This window comes from Salvelinus alpinus, chromosome 22 (genome assembly GCF_045679555.1).
Source record: "Salvelinus alpinus chromosome 22, SLU_Salpinus.1, whole genome shotgun sequence".
In the NCBI taxonomy this organism is placed as follows: Eukaryota; Metazoa; Chordata; class Actinopteri; order Salmoniformes; family Salmonidae; genus Salvelinus; species Salvelinus alpinus.
Window position 1 is genome coordinate 205,600 of NC_092107.1, and position 15,552 is coordinate 221,151.

At 46.2% G+C, this 15,552-nt stretch overlaps 1 protein-coding gene across 11 annotated transcripts in view; it reads right to left on the reverse strand.

Moving 5' to 3' along the window:
• Positions 1 to 15,552, reverse strand: part of atm (ATM serine/threonine kinase) — a 57,493-nt gene that overhangs the window by 24,632 nt on the left and 17,309 nt on the right. For 7 of the 11 annotated variants that reach the window (XR_011669762.1, XR_011669763.1, XR_011669761.1 and 4 more), the window contains 30 exons: positions 14,920 to 15,163; positions 12,420 to 12,538; positions 12,196 to 12,322; positions 11,824 to 12,023; positions 11,492 to 11,666; positions 11,173 to 11,331; positions 10,908 to 11,040; positions 10,690 to 10,785; positions 10,329 to 10,500; positions 9,774 to 9,915; positions 9,473 to 9,649; positions 9,128 to 9,305; positions 8,839 to 8,950; positions 7,990 to 8,148; positions 7,794 to 7,902; positions 7,624 to 7,712; positions 7,432 to 7,534; positions 7,171 to 7,319; positions 6,445 to 6,549; positions 6,221 to 6,340; positions 5,464 to 5,698; positions 3,594 to 3,761; positions 3,355 to 3,474; positions 2,965 to 3,182; positions 2,528 to 2,735; positions 2,199 to 2,324; positions 1,935 to 2,075; positions 1,632 to 1,770; positions 890 to 972; positions 544 to 684 (listed from right to left, as the gene is read on the reverse strand). Coding sequence is in view for 7 of the 11 variants with exons in the window: in XM_071358449.1 (XP_071214550.1) it covers positions 544 to 684; positions 890 to 972; positions 1,632 to 1,770; positions 1,935 to 2,075; positions 2,199 to 2,324; positions 2,528 to 2,735; positions 2,965 to 3,182; positions 3,355 to 3,474; positions 3,594 to 3,761; positions 5,464 to 5,698; positions 6,221 to 6,340; positions 6,445 to 6,549; positions 7,171 to 7,319; positions 7,432 to 7,534; positions 7,624 to 7,712; positions 7,794 to 7,902; positions 7,990 to 8,148; positions 8,839 to 8,950; positions 9,128 to 9,305; positions 9,473 to 9,649; positions 9,774 to 9,915; positions 10,329 to 10,500; positions 10,690 to 10,785; positions 10,908 to 11,040; positions 11,173 to 11,331; positions 11,492 to 11,666; positions 11,824 to 12,023; positions 12,196 to 12,322; positions 12,420 to 12,538; positions 14,920 to 15,163 (4,447 nt within the window). In the remaining 4 variants the exon portion in view is untranslated. The other 4 variants (XM_071358448.1, XM_071358452.1, XM_071358451.1 and 1 more) reach the window with 4 other exon arrangements.

The window sequence follows — 15,552 nt, forward strand, 5'->3', positions numbered from 1 at the left end:
TTCTGCCTGCGGCTATGGAACCCTGACCTGTTCACCGGATGTGCTACCTGTCCCAGACCTGCTGTTTTCAACTCTCTAGAGACCGCAGGAGCGGTAGAGATACTCTTAAATGATCGGCTATGAAAAGCCAACTGACATTTACTCCTAAGGTGCTGCACCCTCGACAACCACTGTGATTATTATTATTTGACCATGCTGGTCATTTATGAACATTTTAACATCTTGGCCAAGTTCTGTTATAATCTCCACCCGGCACAGCCAGAAGAGGACTGGCCACCCCTCATAGCCTGGTTCCTCTCTAGGTTTCTTCCTAGGTTTTGGCCTTTCTAGGGAGTTTTTCCTAGCCACCGTGCTTCTACACCTGCATTGCTTGCTGTTTGGGGTTTTAGGCTGGGTTTCTGTACAGCACTTTGAGATATCAGCTGATGTACGAAGGGCTATATAAATAAATTTGATTTGAATTGCATTGAACACACAGTTTACTCACACAATGACTTGCAGGGGGAACAGCGATATAAATCTATGGTTCACAGTTCATCTCACCTTGACCAGTTGTCGTCTGCTCTTCCCGTCTGATCCCACACAGTCAATGATCTTGGGCAGGTTGACCCCTCCGGCCAGGTGAAAGTGAGGCTTGAAGGACTTGATGGTCACCAGGTTGTCATATTTACCCGAGGGGTCCACCTGTTAAAACAGAGACCAATATGGACACAAGTCCTTCTTACATCCCTTTTCAAAGCATGCCATGGGTGTGACATGGTATATACATACATTACAGTGCAAACACTATACAAACTGGCTGCAAAACATCCTATTGCATAACAAAAATCCCCTTATGTCAGGTGATCGACTAGTGAGGGATCCACAGATGATCAAACCCATTCTCTACCTTGATCTCCATTGTAGGAATGATGACATCATCTAGGTTCTTTATCTGCATGATGGGCTGGTCAGAGGGGATGAGGATGGCTTCTACAGAGGAACACAAGGTACAATAACTTCACAAACACATTAGCATGTGGTAAAAACTAGGTAGTCATTCATGAAGGTGGTTGTGTTTTTTAATTTTATTTAGGTAAATTGACTGAGAAAATATTCTCATTTACAGCAACGACCTGGGGAATAGTTACAGGGGAGAGGAGGGGGGATGAATAAACCAATTGGAAGCAGGGAATGATTAGAAGCTCCATGACGGTATGAGGGCCAGGACACCAAGGTTAACACCCCTACTCTTACGGTAAGTGCCATGGGATCTTTTAGTGACCAAATAGTCAGGACACCCGTTTAATGTCTCATCCAAACTACACAGGGCAATGTCCCCAATCACTGCCCTGGTACCTTTTTTTAGACCAGAGAAAAGAGTGCCTTCTACTGGCCCTCCAACACTACTTCCAGCAGCATCAGGTCTCCCATCCAGGGAGCGACCAGGACCAACCCTGCTTCAGAGGCAAGTCAGCAGTGGGATGCAGGGTGACATGTGCTTCTACACCTGCATTGCTTGCTGTTTGGGGTTTTAGGCTGGTTTCTGTACAGCACTTTGAGATATCAGCTGATGTACGAAGGGCTATATAAATACATTTGATTTGATATGCTGTGTTCAGTGCTGTAAGGAGTGTGCCATTGTCACTCACTTTTCTCTGTCTTGTGTCGACTGGCGTCCATGTAGGCCAGAGTGATGTAGGCATCACAGAGGACCTCTATGCCTCTGATCATCTGGGCTCTCTTCTTCCTGATCTTGTTCATTATCCTCTGGGCCACCTCAGACCGCTCCTACAAGACATCACATCTTTCCTTCATTCTCACGCGACACACACTAAAAACTAACTCAGTTCCTAAGAGAATTCCAACAAGACAGTAACAGGTCATGCACACAGTAAAGAGACCCAGTTCCCTCTTTCTTTTATTGGCAGTGTTTAGCGAGGTGTTGGGCCTACCAGGTCCAGTTGGGAGGAATGGCGCGGGGTGCTCTTGGACAGGCGGCTGCGGGAGAAGCTCTCGTCCTTGTTAGCGTTGACCAGAGCCAGGATGATGAAGAGGGTGTGGTGAGGGTGCTCCAGACACGACAGGCAGATCAGCTGTGATGGAAGGATGGATGAACAGATGTATGGATGGATAGATGGAAACATGCTAAGCTGAGGAAGACAACTCTATAGTTCAAACAGACTTCTGTTGCCTATTGAAACATATTGAAGTCTCACCTCATTGAGAACACCATGGAAGCCCACATCCTCTGCCACTGTAGCAGACATTTTGGTCCCCATGCGGGCAGCCAGCTGGTACATGAGAGGCAGAAACTTATAGGACGGGATCCTGTTCACACCTCCCTGAAGCACAAGAAATAGTCAAACAAATTGTAGTTTCTCTCATGTGAATGGGAAGACACACTAATGCCAGGTAGCCTGGGATCCAAACAGAGAGATTTCAGTTTGGAATGGAGCCCAGACTAAACAAATAGTGCAACAAACAATATTGTATCAATGTAGTGAGTGTTTGGGGGATGTTAGTTAGTGTGATATCACTAACTCACCTTCATCATGTCGTTGACTATCTTGACGTCAGCGTTCTCCAGCCACAGTGAGGCCAGGCGGAACACCCAGGTGTCGTGCTCCTCACCCTGCTCCAGACAATGGATGTAGTTCTCCACAGCCTTACACAGGAACCTCCTTCTGTCAGCCTGCAGGTTGGACAGAGCCCTCTCATCCAGCTCCAACTCCCTCTGCACCTTCACTGTGTACCTGGGAGAGACAGGGAGAGGGAGTTGGAATATCATACACACACACACACAGTAGGTATTGAGCAGAGAGGACAGTGGAAAATAAAATCTTCACAACAGCTCGGAGGCCAACTCTCTTTCAGCATCTGTCACCTACACTCAGCCGGTGTAGAACCTGCATAAAACAAGCTGATTCAAATCCACACAAGGTTAACAGTGCTCTCATTCTCTGCTGTGAGTTTGTGTCTGACCTGTTGGTGCCGACCTTCCGCTCCCTCATCAAGTCCACCTCCTCCTTGGCCTTCTCCAGCAGAGCCTGTTTGTTCTCAAACTCAGATGACTTCATGTAGTTATCAATGCCCTGGTACTGGGCATCTGAGAACCTGGCCAGGGACAGGAAGGCCTGCGTCCTCTGGCTCTGCAGCTTGGTGTCTGAACCTATCGCATGGCCCTCGATCACCTCCACTGCCTACAGGAGGTCAAACACACAGACCCAGACAGTCACACAGACCCAGACAGTCACACAGACCCAGACAGTCACACAGACCCAGACAGTCACACACACACAGACCCAGACAGTCACACACTATAGATCAACTGTGCCCAAGGAGTGGATTATACTATATGGGCCTTAGTTTTACCCTCTCCAGGTACTTCTCCAGGATGACCCCAGGGCTCTCCAGGCACGTCTCTGCCAGCCAGTTCCCACACAGCCTCAGGCACTCCGTGAACACCGGCACCAGGGCAGGGTTAAAGTTAACCTGGCCAAGACAAAGGAACAAAATTAAGCTCTAGTTATAGGCCTAGAGTTTTTCCCTGGTCAACAAAAACTCCTGTCCCCAAGACTGAGTAGTTAACATGTAGACTGACTCCCACTGACCTGCTCCTCCAGAGTGTGGATCATCTGTCTCAGTAGCCCCAGAGCAAGACCCTGCTCTCCCTTCGCCCAAAACACCTGGGCCTCCTCCAGCTGCCATGACGACGCTGTGGAGCCCCGCCCCCCTCCTCCGCCATGCTGCTTCATCTGGAAAACTGCCCGCTCTGCCAGCTGGGGAGGGGTGAGGACGACACAGGGGTGAAAAGGTCACAGCGGTAAGACAGACGACACAGGGGTGAGGGGGCCACTATATAGTCACTCACACATAGAGACCAATATAGTCACTCACACATAGAGACCAATATAGTCACTCACACAGAGACCAATATAGTCACTCACACATAGAGACCAATATAGTCACTCACACAGAGACCAATATAGTCACTCACACAGAGACCGATATAGTCACTCACACATAGAGACCAATATAGTCACTCACACATAGAGACCAATATAGTCACTCACACAGAGACCAATATAGTCACTCACACATAGAGACCGATATAGTCACTCACACATAGAGACCGATATAGTCACTCACACATAGAGACCGATATAGTCACTCACACATAGAGACCGATATAGTCACTCACACATAGAGACCGATATAGTCACTCACACATAGAGACCAATATAGTCACTCACACAGACCGATATAGTCACTCACACATAGAGACCAATATAGTCACTCACACAGAGACCAATATAGTCACTCACACATAGAGACCGATATAGTCACTCACACATAGAGACCGATATAGTCACTCACACAGAGACCGATATAGTCACTCACACATAGAGACCGATATAGTCACTCACACATAGAGACCAATATAGTCACTCACACATAGAGACCAATATAGTCACTCACACAGAGACCAATATAGTCACTCACACATAGAGACCGATATAGTCACTCACACATAGAGACCAATATAGTCACTCACACAGAGACCAATATAGTCACTCACACATAGAGACCGATATAGTCACTCACACATAGAGACCGATATAGTCACTCACACATAGAGACCGATATAGTCACTCACACATAGAGACCGATATAGTCACTCACACATAGAGACCGATATAGTCACTCACACATAGAGACCGATATAGTCACTCACACATAGAGACCGATATAGTCACTCACACATAGAGACCGATATAGTCACTCACACATAGAGACCGATATAGTCACTCACACATAGAGACCGATATAGTCACTCACACATAGAGACCGATATTTCACTCACACATAGAGACCGATATAGTCACTCACACATAGAGACCGATATAGTCACTCACACATAGAGACCGATAGTCACTCACACATAGAGACCGATATAGTCACTCACACATAGAGACCGATATACTCACTCACACATAGAGACCAATATAGTCACTCACACATAGAGACCAATATAGTCACTCACACATAGAGACCAATATAGTCACTCACACATAGAGACCAATATAGTCACTCACACATAGAGACCAATATAGTCACTCACACATAGAGACCAATATAGTCACTCACATAGAGACCAATATAGTCACTCACATAGAGACCAATATAGTCACTCACATAGAGACCAATATAGTCACTCACATAGAGACCAATATAGTCACTCACATAGAGACCAATATAGTCACCACACAGAGACCAATGCAAATGCATGTTGTGCTGCACTATTTAAGAGAACATACCGGTAAATGGTTGAGTGCTGTGTGAATCCAGACCAAAAAAAACACGTGCACTCATTCTCCTCCTGTTACGTGTAGAGTAGACCCACTATACATGTGGAACACACTATATAAACCCTATACATGTATGAAACACCCCCACAGTGAGCGCTGAGCTCCAGTCTACCTGTGTGTTTCCTGCGGCACGGGCCAGTTGGCAGAGCTCCATGAGGTGGGAGGTGAGGACAGTGCTGAGGTACTTGTTCTTATCAGGGTCTCTCTCCTGGGAGATTAGGGTCTCCTGGGCCACGGAGCGTAGGGCCAGGATGGGCTCCACCAGCGTAAAGTCACTGTCCACCAGCAGCTGGGAGTGCTGCTGCCAATGGGAACACACCTCGGCCAGGCCTACGTCGGTCAGGGGCCTGCCACAGGCCAGGGGAAATATAAGTTACATGACTTGTATTACCTAAGAGATTGACGTATCAAAACCCTGCACTCTCTAAAAAATCTGATCATGTGTTTTTTGTATGTTTTTTTTAAAAATAATAATTGAAAGAGGGAGGAGCCTACAAGTCTCTGTTTTTTTTTTATTTAAACTTTATTTAACCAGGAAAAGCCCATTGAGACCCAGAGTCTCTTTTTCAAGGGAGACCTGGCCAAGAAGGCAGCAACAATCAATACATTACATAATTAAAACATACAACATGATCCAGCCTGAAAAAAGCATTTACACTCCTAACAGTCTCCCATGTTCTTTTTGTTTACCTGTAAAACCATCATATTGTTTTTTTTGTGTGCAAATAAAACATTTATAAAAAAAATACAAAATCTCTAGGTTTGTGGATGTGCATTGTGTTGAGGTATCAAACATAAAATACACTATTTCTATACTGTATAAATATTTTAAATTAGCGATGTTGACATGCTGGGAAGGAAGATCATACTTGGAGAAGAGTTGTCGGATGCTCTCCAGCTCACTGATCCTCTGGAGGTTCCGTAGAGCAGGGTAGAGAGAGGACACTGCCTCCAGACTGCCTCTGCACAGTTCCTCCACCTCATTGCCCCTGATGCCACACACAAGTAATTTCAATGAGTACAGTTGTTTGTGTGGTGATATTTTGATGGCTGAGAGATAGTTGTTGATTTCCATGAGGGAAACCTTGTTTACCTGGCATATTTAAGAGTTTGATCGAATGTGGAAAACTCTTTGTCTCTCAAAGCCTGCAGGGAGCAGAACACTGACTCGTTGAAGCCAGGGTTCAATTTCTCATTCCTGAAACAAGCAAGAAGGCAAGACACCAAGGGCACATGTCAATCCATTTAGCAATATTTTCTTCACCTTCTAAAATACCACCTCAGGAACCCTTACTTTAGTACCCCTTGTCTTCCAGAGGCCCCTCCCACTCACCTTTCCGATAGGCCACAGTCCTGAGGCCCCTCTCACTCACCTGTCTGATAAAAGTCACAACCCGAGGCCCTTTCCACTCACCTCTCTGATAGGTCACAGTCCTGAGGCCCCTCTCACTCACCTGTCTGATAAAAGTCACAACCCGAGGCCCTTTCCACTCACCTCTCTGATAGGTCACAGTCCTGAGGCCCCTCTCACTCACCTGTCTGATAAAAGTCACAACCCGAGGCCCTTTCCACTCACCTCTCTGATAGGTCACAGTCCTGAGGCCCCTCTCACTCACCTGTCTGATAAAAGTCACAACCCGAGGCCCTTTCCACTCACCTCTCTGATAGGTCACAGTCCTGAGGCCCCTCTCACTCACCTGTCTGATAAAAGTCACAACCCGAGGCCCTTTCCACTCACCTCTCTGATAGGTCACAGTCCTGAGGCCCCTCTCACTCACCTGTCTGATAAAAGTCACAACCCGAGGCCCTTTCCACTCACCTCTCTGATAGGTCACAGTCCCACTGCATGTTCCTCCAGGCGGCCTGAAACCTGAGCTCCCTTAGCTCCGCCCCCCACTCCACCCCCTCACTCTCCAGACCCCGCAGGTAGGTGGCCAGGATACTGCTCAGACCAATGTTCTGCAGACCCTGAGGGACCATTGGACAAGCAGCATTAGGTTTTGTCATCTGTCCCCAACAATGGTTTACACAGACAGACAGAGACGATACCGATTTGGAGTTCAAACAAGTTTCTGCTTACCTCCACAATGCCCACTTGCCGTGTGCCATCAGGAAGATTGGAGTGGAGGTCGTAGGAGGTCAGAGCCTTTCCCCACATCGCCTCATGCTCATAGGTCCGAATCCTACAAAACAGACACACAAAAAAGAGAATTCTCAGCAAACAGAACTTTGAATATCCAAGACAGAACAAAAGTAGGATAACAAAGTTCACCTGGTGAGAGCGCTGGTCATCTTCCCACCTCCACACCCATACAGACTGTCTGGCTCCCCAATACTACGATACACCTCAATCAGTAGGTCCTAAGACATGGTAAAGAAATGATAGTACAGAGCTATGCATTGGACAACAACCCTAAAGGTTAATTGCAAAATCAACTCTACCTGTAGACTGATACCAGTGTCTTTCACACTCTCCTCTGTCAGACTGAAGATGGGGAAGTTCTGACTGCTCTCATCAAATGTGATTCTGCGCGACGCTCTGGCTGGATTTCTGTAAGCAGAGGTAAAGAATGATGAGAACAACACAGAATAAGAAAGGCATAAGAGACATCAGTATTTCCCATCATGTGTAGTGTACCTGCGGTTCTCCTCCATGTTAGTCTTGATCTTGTCTACGTAGATCTCAGAGTAGAGCAGGGCTGTGAAGTGGGCTGAGCAGGACTGGGCCGCCCTGGCCACCTCCAGGTAGTTCAGCTCCAACCAGAAGTTAGAGTGGCACACCGTACCACACAAGTTACTAGAACCAACACAACAGCATCAAACTCCGTACCACACAAGTTACTAGAACCAACACAACAGCATCAAACTCCGTACCACACAAGTTACTAGAACCAACACAACAGCATCAAACTCCGTACCACACAAGTTACTAGAACCAACACAACAGCATCAAACTCCGTACCACACAAGTTACTAGAACCAACTCAACAGCATCAAACAAGTTACTAGAACCAACACAACAGCATCAAACTCCGTACCACACAAGTTACTAGAACCAACACAACAGCATCAAACTCCGTACCACACAAGTTACTAGAACCAACACAACAGCATCAAACTCCGTACCACACAAGTTACTAGAACCAACACAACAGCATCAAACTCCGTACCACACAAGTTACTAGAACCAACTCAACAGCATCAAACAAGTTACTAGAACCAACACAACAGCATCAAACTCCGTACCACACAAGTTACTAGAACCAACACAACAGCATCAAACTCCGTACCACACAAGTTACTAGAACCAACACAACAGCATCAAACTCCGTACCACACAAGTTACTAGAACCAACTCAACAGCATCAAACAAGTTACTAGAACCAACACAACAGCATCAAACACCGTACCACCTAACAGAGAGAGGGGTGCAGTAGATTCTATAGTCGTACAGGTCAGGAAGATAAGAGCAAATGCATCTACAAACCTATCAGATTCTAGAGGTCTTTGTTGCTGCCTCAGATAGTTAATGACAGAGAGCATGGTGCGCAGAGAGGCCTTATCCAACGGACCCTGGTTGGAGATGTCCGACTCTCCTGCTGAGATAATAAAAATCACTGTAATGACCTCATCTTCAGGAGAAAAAGCTACTAGAAATGTCTAAAGTCAAACATAAACAGTGAGCGAGAGAGCTAGAGAGAGAGAAAGAAAGCTAGAGAGAGAGAGAGAAAGAGCTAGAGAAAGAAAGCTAGAGAGAGATGGAGAGTAAAACCCACCAGAGTCGGAGGGGAGAGGAGTGGTGGAGCGGCTGGAGGCCCGGGCACGACTGGAACAGCTGGTGAAAAAGTCCTGGATGTGTGTGGAGAGGAGCTTCCTCCAGGAGCCGTCAGAGTCCCCCAGCAGGATGTCATGGATGATGAGCGGCAGCACCCTCTGGCAGAAGTCTGTTTTCACCTGAACACATGTGAAAGGATAGGGGTTAGAGACAGGGATATCTGACTGGAAAGACGAGCCGAAATTGAACATGTGTGTACAACGGCGATAGCGAGAGATGCCTGACTGAACAAGAAATTAGCATTAGCACAAGTGCTGGCCTAGAAATATAACAGCCATGCCCTCACCAGACACAGGGGCCGGGAAAGCAGCAGAGCCTCACTCCTGACCCCTCCACTGTCCAGCAGAACCATGCAGAGCGTCTTCAACCAGGCCTTATGGCCGCCAGCCTCAGGCACCCACAGGTCCTGGCTCTCCAACCGCTCCCTAGCCACCAAGCTCACCTCCTCACTCATCCCGACCACCTGCACAGGTGAATGAATAATTAACACACCGACACATGTATGTATGCAAACAAATTCACACACTACGAAATTCAGACACACATACGAGGATGTGATATTTCAGGTCTTGAAAAGTCTGCCCAACCTTCTTCTTGGTAGATCTAAAAGGGTTGAGGTAAGCCAGCATGGGGTCACGGTTGTCTTTATGGATCTCCCAGAAGTCAGCTCCAGCCTGAGTGGCCAAGATGTCCTTCAGACTCTGGACAGCAGCTTGCCTCACCTCAATACTGACAGAAAAACACATGGGACCACAACAAAACATGACAGCATGTCAAGACACACTCACTATATGAAAACCTTATGACAATACAGTAGCTACTTCCCTGGGCTAAATTCAGTGTTGAATTAGTAGGAAAGTGTCATTGTACTTTCGGGCCATTAGATACAGTATATGGCAGGGCTCTAAACTGCTACCATTATGTACACATATGCTCCTAAATATGTTACTGTGCTACCTGGAATTGTATTTTGGGAGCACCAGTGCCCCTAAAAAATGTAAATGTATTTTGTAATTGGTGGCAATTCTTATCATTTATACCTATAATATTTTTCTATACTAAAATTCTAAACCTACATTTTTCAACTTTGGAGCAAATGTGCTCTTTGAAAACATGTCAGCGTAGACCCCTGTATGGTGTACCAGTGGTGTGTGAGGGCGTTGTTGATGCAGTTCAGGATGATGTAGAGCCACTGTGGTTCCACTGGAGAGAAGAGTGATACAGCTCTGGCATTGAGCTGGTCCTTCCCATGGAGTAGAGCGATGGTGGAGAAATCCACAGGCCCCAGCTCTCCCAGACAGCTCCCTGCAGCCTCTATAAAAACATAAGCACATGGTCAAGGAAAAGACTAAGACCCTTTTCACACAACGGTGCCAAGCCGGCCGAAACTACTTCCTAGTTTACTTCCTAGTTTACTACACTAACAATTATTGATGCTTTCTTGGGCTGAGAGAGGAAACATACGCAGAGTGCCAACAGTGAGGTTGTGGTAACCATACATACCTAAGATGTCTCTTCCTCCAGGGTGATTGGCTGCTAGCTTACAGAGCTGTAGTAGGTTAAGGACCAGCAGCACCAACACACTCTCTTCAGGGTCCGCTAGAATGAAGAGGTACAGAGATAGGATTCAAAAATGGCAAACTAGCACACACTCACCCCCACACACAGATACATGGGTCTGGTAACATATCTAGACTACGGTAGCCCTCCCCCACTCTGACCGAGGCACTCTCTCAGCAGCGGTCTGATCTGGCTCTTGTTGTTGTGGAGCTGTCTCCTCAGGTCCTTCAGCCCCTCCAGTCTGGTCAGAGGCAGGGAGTCACAGGAAGCCACAGACAGGAAGTGGGCTATCTCCTGTGGACGAGACACAGATAGGCTCATGGGATGTGGCAATAGTGTGACAGAAGTGTGAATCAGCTGTAGAGGTCATACATGAGTGGTTAGAGGGTGTGTGCTGTGCCCTGTGTGTGAAGGGGGTGCCCTTACCTGTCTGAGAGTGAATTTCCCTGTGCTGTACTTCAGTGTGTGCTGCACGGCCCTCAGCTCTCTGAACTCAGGTCGGTCTGGGAAGGGCTCTAACTTCTGGATGGCACTCTTCAGCTTGTCCTGACTCTCTACGACCAGGAACTTCAAAAGACTGAGCACCTGAGAGAGAGAGATCAACAGAGAGAAAGAAAAAAAGGAGCGAGAAGAGAGGGGAGAGAGAAGGAAAAAGAGAACAATGAACAGTGTAATACCCACTTAGAGCAAATTATTATTTGTCATACAAAGAGTCTATTGGCCATGTAATACAACCATGTCTTACCTGCTGTGAGATAGCAAGTTGGTTTGTCACCTGGGCAGTGAGAGTACCAACGATGACCTGGAGGTGGCTCTCCACAGCATCGTCACAGAACTGCACGGCCGTGCGACACACAGAGGTCAGTAGGTCACAACACAGGGAGAAACTACGGCTGGACACCTCGTCCAACTGGGCAGGCCTGTCAGAAAACAAGAACAGGCAGAAAAACAGTTAACTACTAGAGAGAGCAAAAATGATGAGTCACTCCATTGGATCTGTGTGTGAGCAGCAGACTTTGTGTGTGTGTGTGTGTGTGTGTGTGTGTGTGTGTGTGCGTGCGTGCGTTTACCCCTAACCTGCTGTTGATGTGGTGGATGAGTGTGTAAATTATGTCTCGGAGGACGAAGGCCCAGGCTCCCCCCAGGCCGTCCTTGACCTCCTTGAGCAGCAGGCTGACAAACAGGTAGTACATCAGCAGGATGCGGTGCCTCTCGTAGGCATTGATCGTCTCAGCTGCCTTCTGACACACCGCCAGTAGGATCCTCTGGATGGAGATCTAGAATCACAACACAAGAGGGTCACAGAATCCGGATTCCTTTCCAGATTAAACGTTTTGAAAAATTGGGCTCACGAAACCACTCAACTTTGTAAAGCCCTATTCTGTTCCATTGTGTAATAACATTTTACAGCCATTGCAATACAATGATGAGAGCAGGAGAGCATTTTACCGGAGTCTTGGATAAAATGGCCACCAGGGACTTGAGATTGGCACTGTGACACGAGCTGAGATAGTCCAGTGTGGCTTTTATGACATAGGAGCTGAAATAGGGTGGGTTTGGGGCTGGGTCCAGTTCCCTACAGAGAACATATTAACATCACAGTCAATGAAAGGTTCTGAATGCAATTAAGGGTGGTTGTGGAGTGGTAAGAAGTGATGTGTAGTGAACATTACCCTATGAACCTTCTCAGGTCCCCTCTGCCCCCCTCCTCAGTAGCAGCCCCTTCATACAGGGTCATCAACAGCTCCACCACAATGTCTGACAGGTTACTGTGAATCAGGCTGTCGATTTGCTGTGGAAAGTCCAACAGTGATACAGTAAGTTAGGTCTGTGAGAGAGACAGACATTAAAGACTGCTTTTACAGCTTCTAATGCAGATTCACTTGACTGCTGCTGCGGATTGTAGCTAGCTCAACCCGAATGGGTTGTATGGTGGGAAAATTAGAAAAACTCTGTTATGCACATACCCTGTATAAGCCTTAAACCTGTACATTCCCACTGTCTGTTTCTGTCATGTAAGAAGAAGCTAGTGTTCTTCCACTCTTGTGTAACTTAGTCACGCGGCCAAAGACAAAGGGCCGTCTGAGAGTGACCACAATTTTTGGTCCATCCTGTTCTTTTTGTATCTTTCAAGGGCACAGCTGTGTGGAGATATGAAGAGAACAGAAGCTAGCTTGAGCAGCAGCAGCTAGATAGCGTACAAACAAGTGACAACACCAGTTTTGTTACTATGTTCCCACCAGGCTCTTACACATTTGCTAAACTGCCACATAGACAAAGGTTATAAAAGCTGAGACCCAAATCTTGCTAGTTGGGCTCTTAATTCTGCACTATTGAGTGAATTGTGAACCGCTCCAGAATAATAAAGATTTTATTTGAAGAATCTACAGTCTCTTTCTTCCTTTCTGGTTAGAATTTCCACGACAATTCTTGGCGACGAGGATGGGTTGGCCAACTCCGTTTGCTGATCGGACACCAAGGTCAACAGCGCGCAGTCCTGAAGTACTATAGATACCAGGACAGGGTCGTGATGAAAGTGTTCCAGGACAAGGTCCTGAAGTACTATAGAGATACCAGGACAGGGTCGTGATGAAAGTGTTCCAGGACAAGGTCCTGAAGTACTATAGAGATACCAGGACAGGGTCGTGATGAAAGTGTTCCAGGACAGGGTCCTGAAGTGCTATAGAGATACCAGGACAGGGTCGTGATGAAAGTGTTCCAGGACAAGGTCCTGAAGTACTATAGAGATACCAGGACAGGGTCGTGATGAAAGTGTTCCAGGACAGGGTCCTGAAGTACTATAGAGATACCAGGACAGGGTCGTGATGAAAGTGTTCCAGGACAAGGTCCTGAAGTACTATAGATACCAGGACAGGGTCGTGATGAAAGTGTTCCAGGACAAGGTCCTGAAGTACTATAGATACCAGGACAGGGTCGTGATGAAAGTGTTTCAGGACAGGGTCCTGAAGTACTATAGATACCAGGACAGGGTCGTGATGAAAGTGTTCCAGGACAGGGTCCTGAGATAGAAGTAAAAAATATTCCTGCAGGATAGAAAAATATTGTAAAAGAAAATGTATTAATCAATGGACTGGTAAAACAGTTGGTTATGATTGGGAAACCAGCTATACATTTAAAACCTTAAATGTGCATATGAAGAAATACCATGTGGGTACAAAATCTAAAATATTTTGATGAGAAGAAATTACTCCTTTTTAATTATAAGAAAGGAAGACGTTCCTAACCAAATACTGTTTGTTTTTGTTTCCTGAGTGTGTATTGACGAGAGATTCATATTATGTACGGACGATGAACCCTATCAGGCCCAACTGGCTGCACTGTGTGATCGCATAAAGGAACATTACCCACCAATGACTGATTGGTCAGCCATCCAGATGCACACAGTATGTATACATATATTTCTGTTTATTCTACATTTCTTAAACTAAGCAAGTCAGTGAAGAACATATTCTTATTTACAATAACGGCCTAGGAACAGTGGGTTAACTGCCTTGTTCAGGGGCAGAACGACTGATTGTTTACTTGTCAGCTCGGGGATTCGATCTAGCAACCTTTCGGTTACTGGCCCAATGCTCTAACCACGCCTACCTGCCGCCCCAGAAAGCCAAAGAGTCACTGGAGGACTACATTGGAAAACCGTGACAGATTAGGTGGAAGAAGAAGCAGGAGGTCGACGCTGAACCCTGGCAGTGTGGACAGTGTCAACGTGATGATTGCCCTCTTTGTACAGACGAAGGGTGTACTCCTGTGTAACTGTTCAAATGATTTGTAACTGTTTCAATTATTTGTAACTGTTTAAATGATTTCCATAAGAATGTTTTGAACCATATGAAGGTAAAATAACTGCCTCAACAGAAGCCATTTACAAAGACAATGTAGTAGTGTAAGAAAGCCCTGTCCTACAACTTTGTAAATTTTGCTTGGTTGAAGTTTTGAAGAATCTACAGTCTTTCTCTTCCTTTCTGATAAAAATTTCCACGACAGTTAGCAAACCTGGCACCAGGGTTGGAGTCAATTCCATTTAAATTCAGCCACTTCAGGGGATGAAGTGAAAAGGAATGGATCGCAAACCTGGTTTATACATGATAACATCCTAAAGAGTTTTAAGCCCATCAGCTGCAGGCACAGAGACTCCAAGCGTGTCTTCCTCACCGGTTTGCCCAGGCAGTTGCTGTCCTTGAGTAGGTCATAGACCCTGTGGGCCTTCTCTCTCTGCTGGGCCACTTGGGCATCCTGGCCCGACACGGCAAAGTAGGGCAGGATGTTAACCATGATCTTAGGGAAGCAGTTGGCCAGCAGCTTCTTCCAGTCCTTACCCAGGTGGGTGCTGATGGACTTCACCTGCTTAAAGTCATCCAGGAAGACCAGGTGTGGGATAAGGACCTGATAGGAGGAGCTGGGATAAAACAAAGAAACAACAAATAAATAAATCTTATTTAGATGCATCATTCCTTCTTTCCTTCCTTCCTTAAGGTGATCTGACATGATTGAATAGGTGAAAGCAATATGGTAGAAACTCTACTTTCACCTCAATTCTGTCAGATCAGTAAATTCACAAAGTCATTTTATGGACATAAAACGTATGGGATGCGGCGAATTTGAGTAGTAACCGAGTTAAATAAAGGTTAAATAAAAAATGAAATAAATATAAACAGGTGCAGACCTTACCCTGAAATGCTTACTTACAAGCCCTTAACCAACAATGCAGTTAAAAAAATAGAGTGAAGAAAATGTTTACTAAATAAACTAAAGTAAAAAATGAAATGTAGAACGTAAACTAAGCTT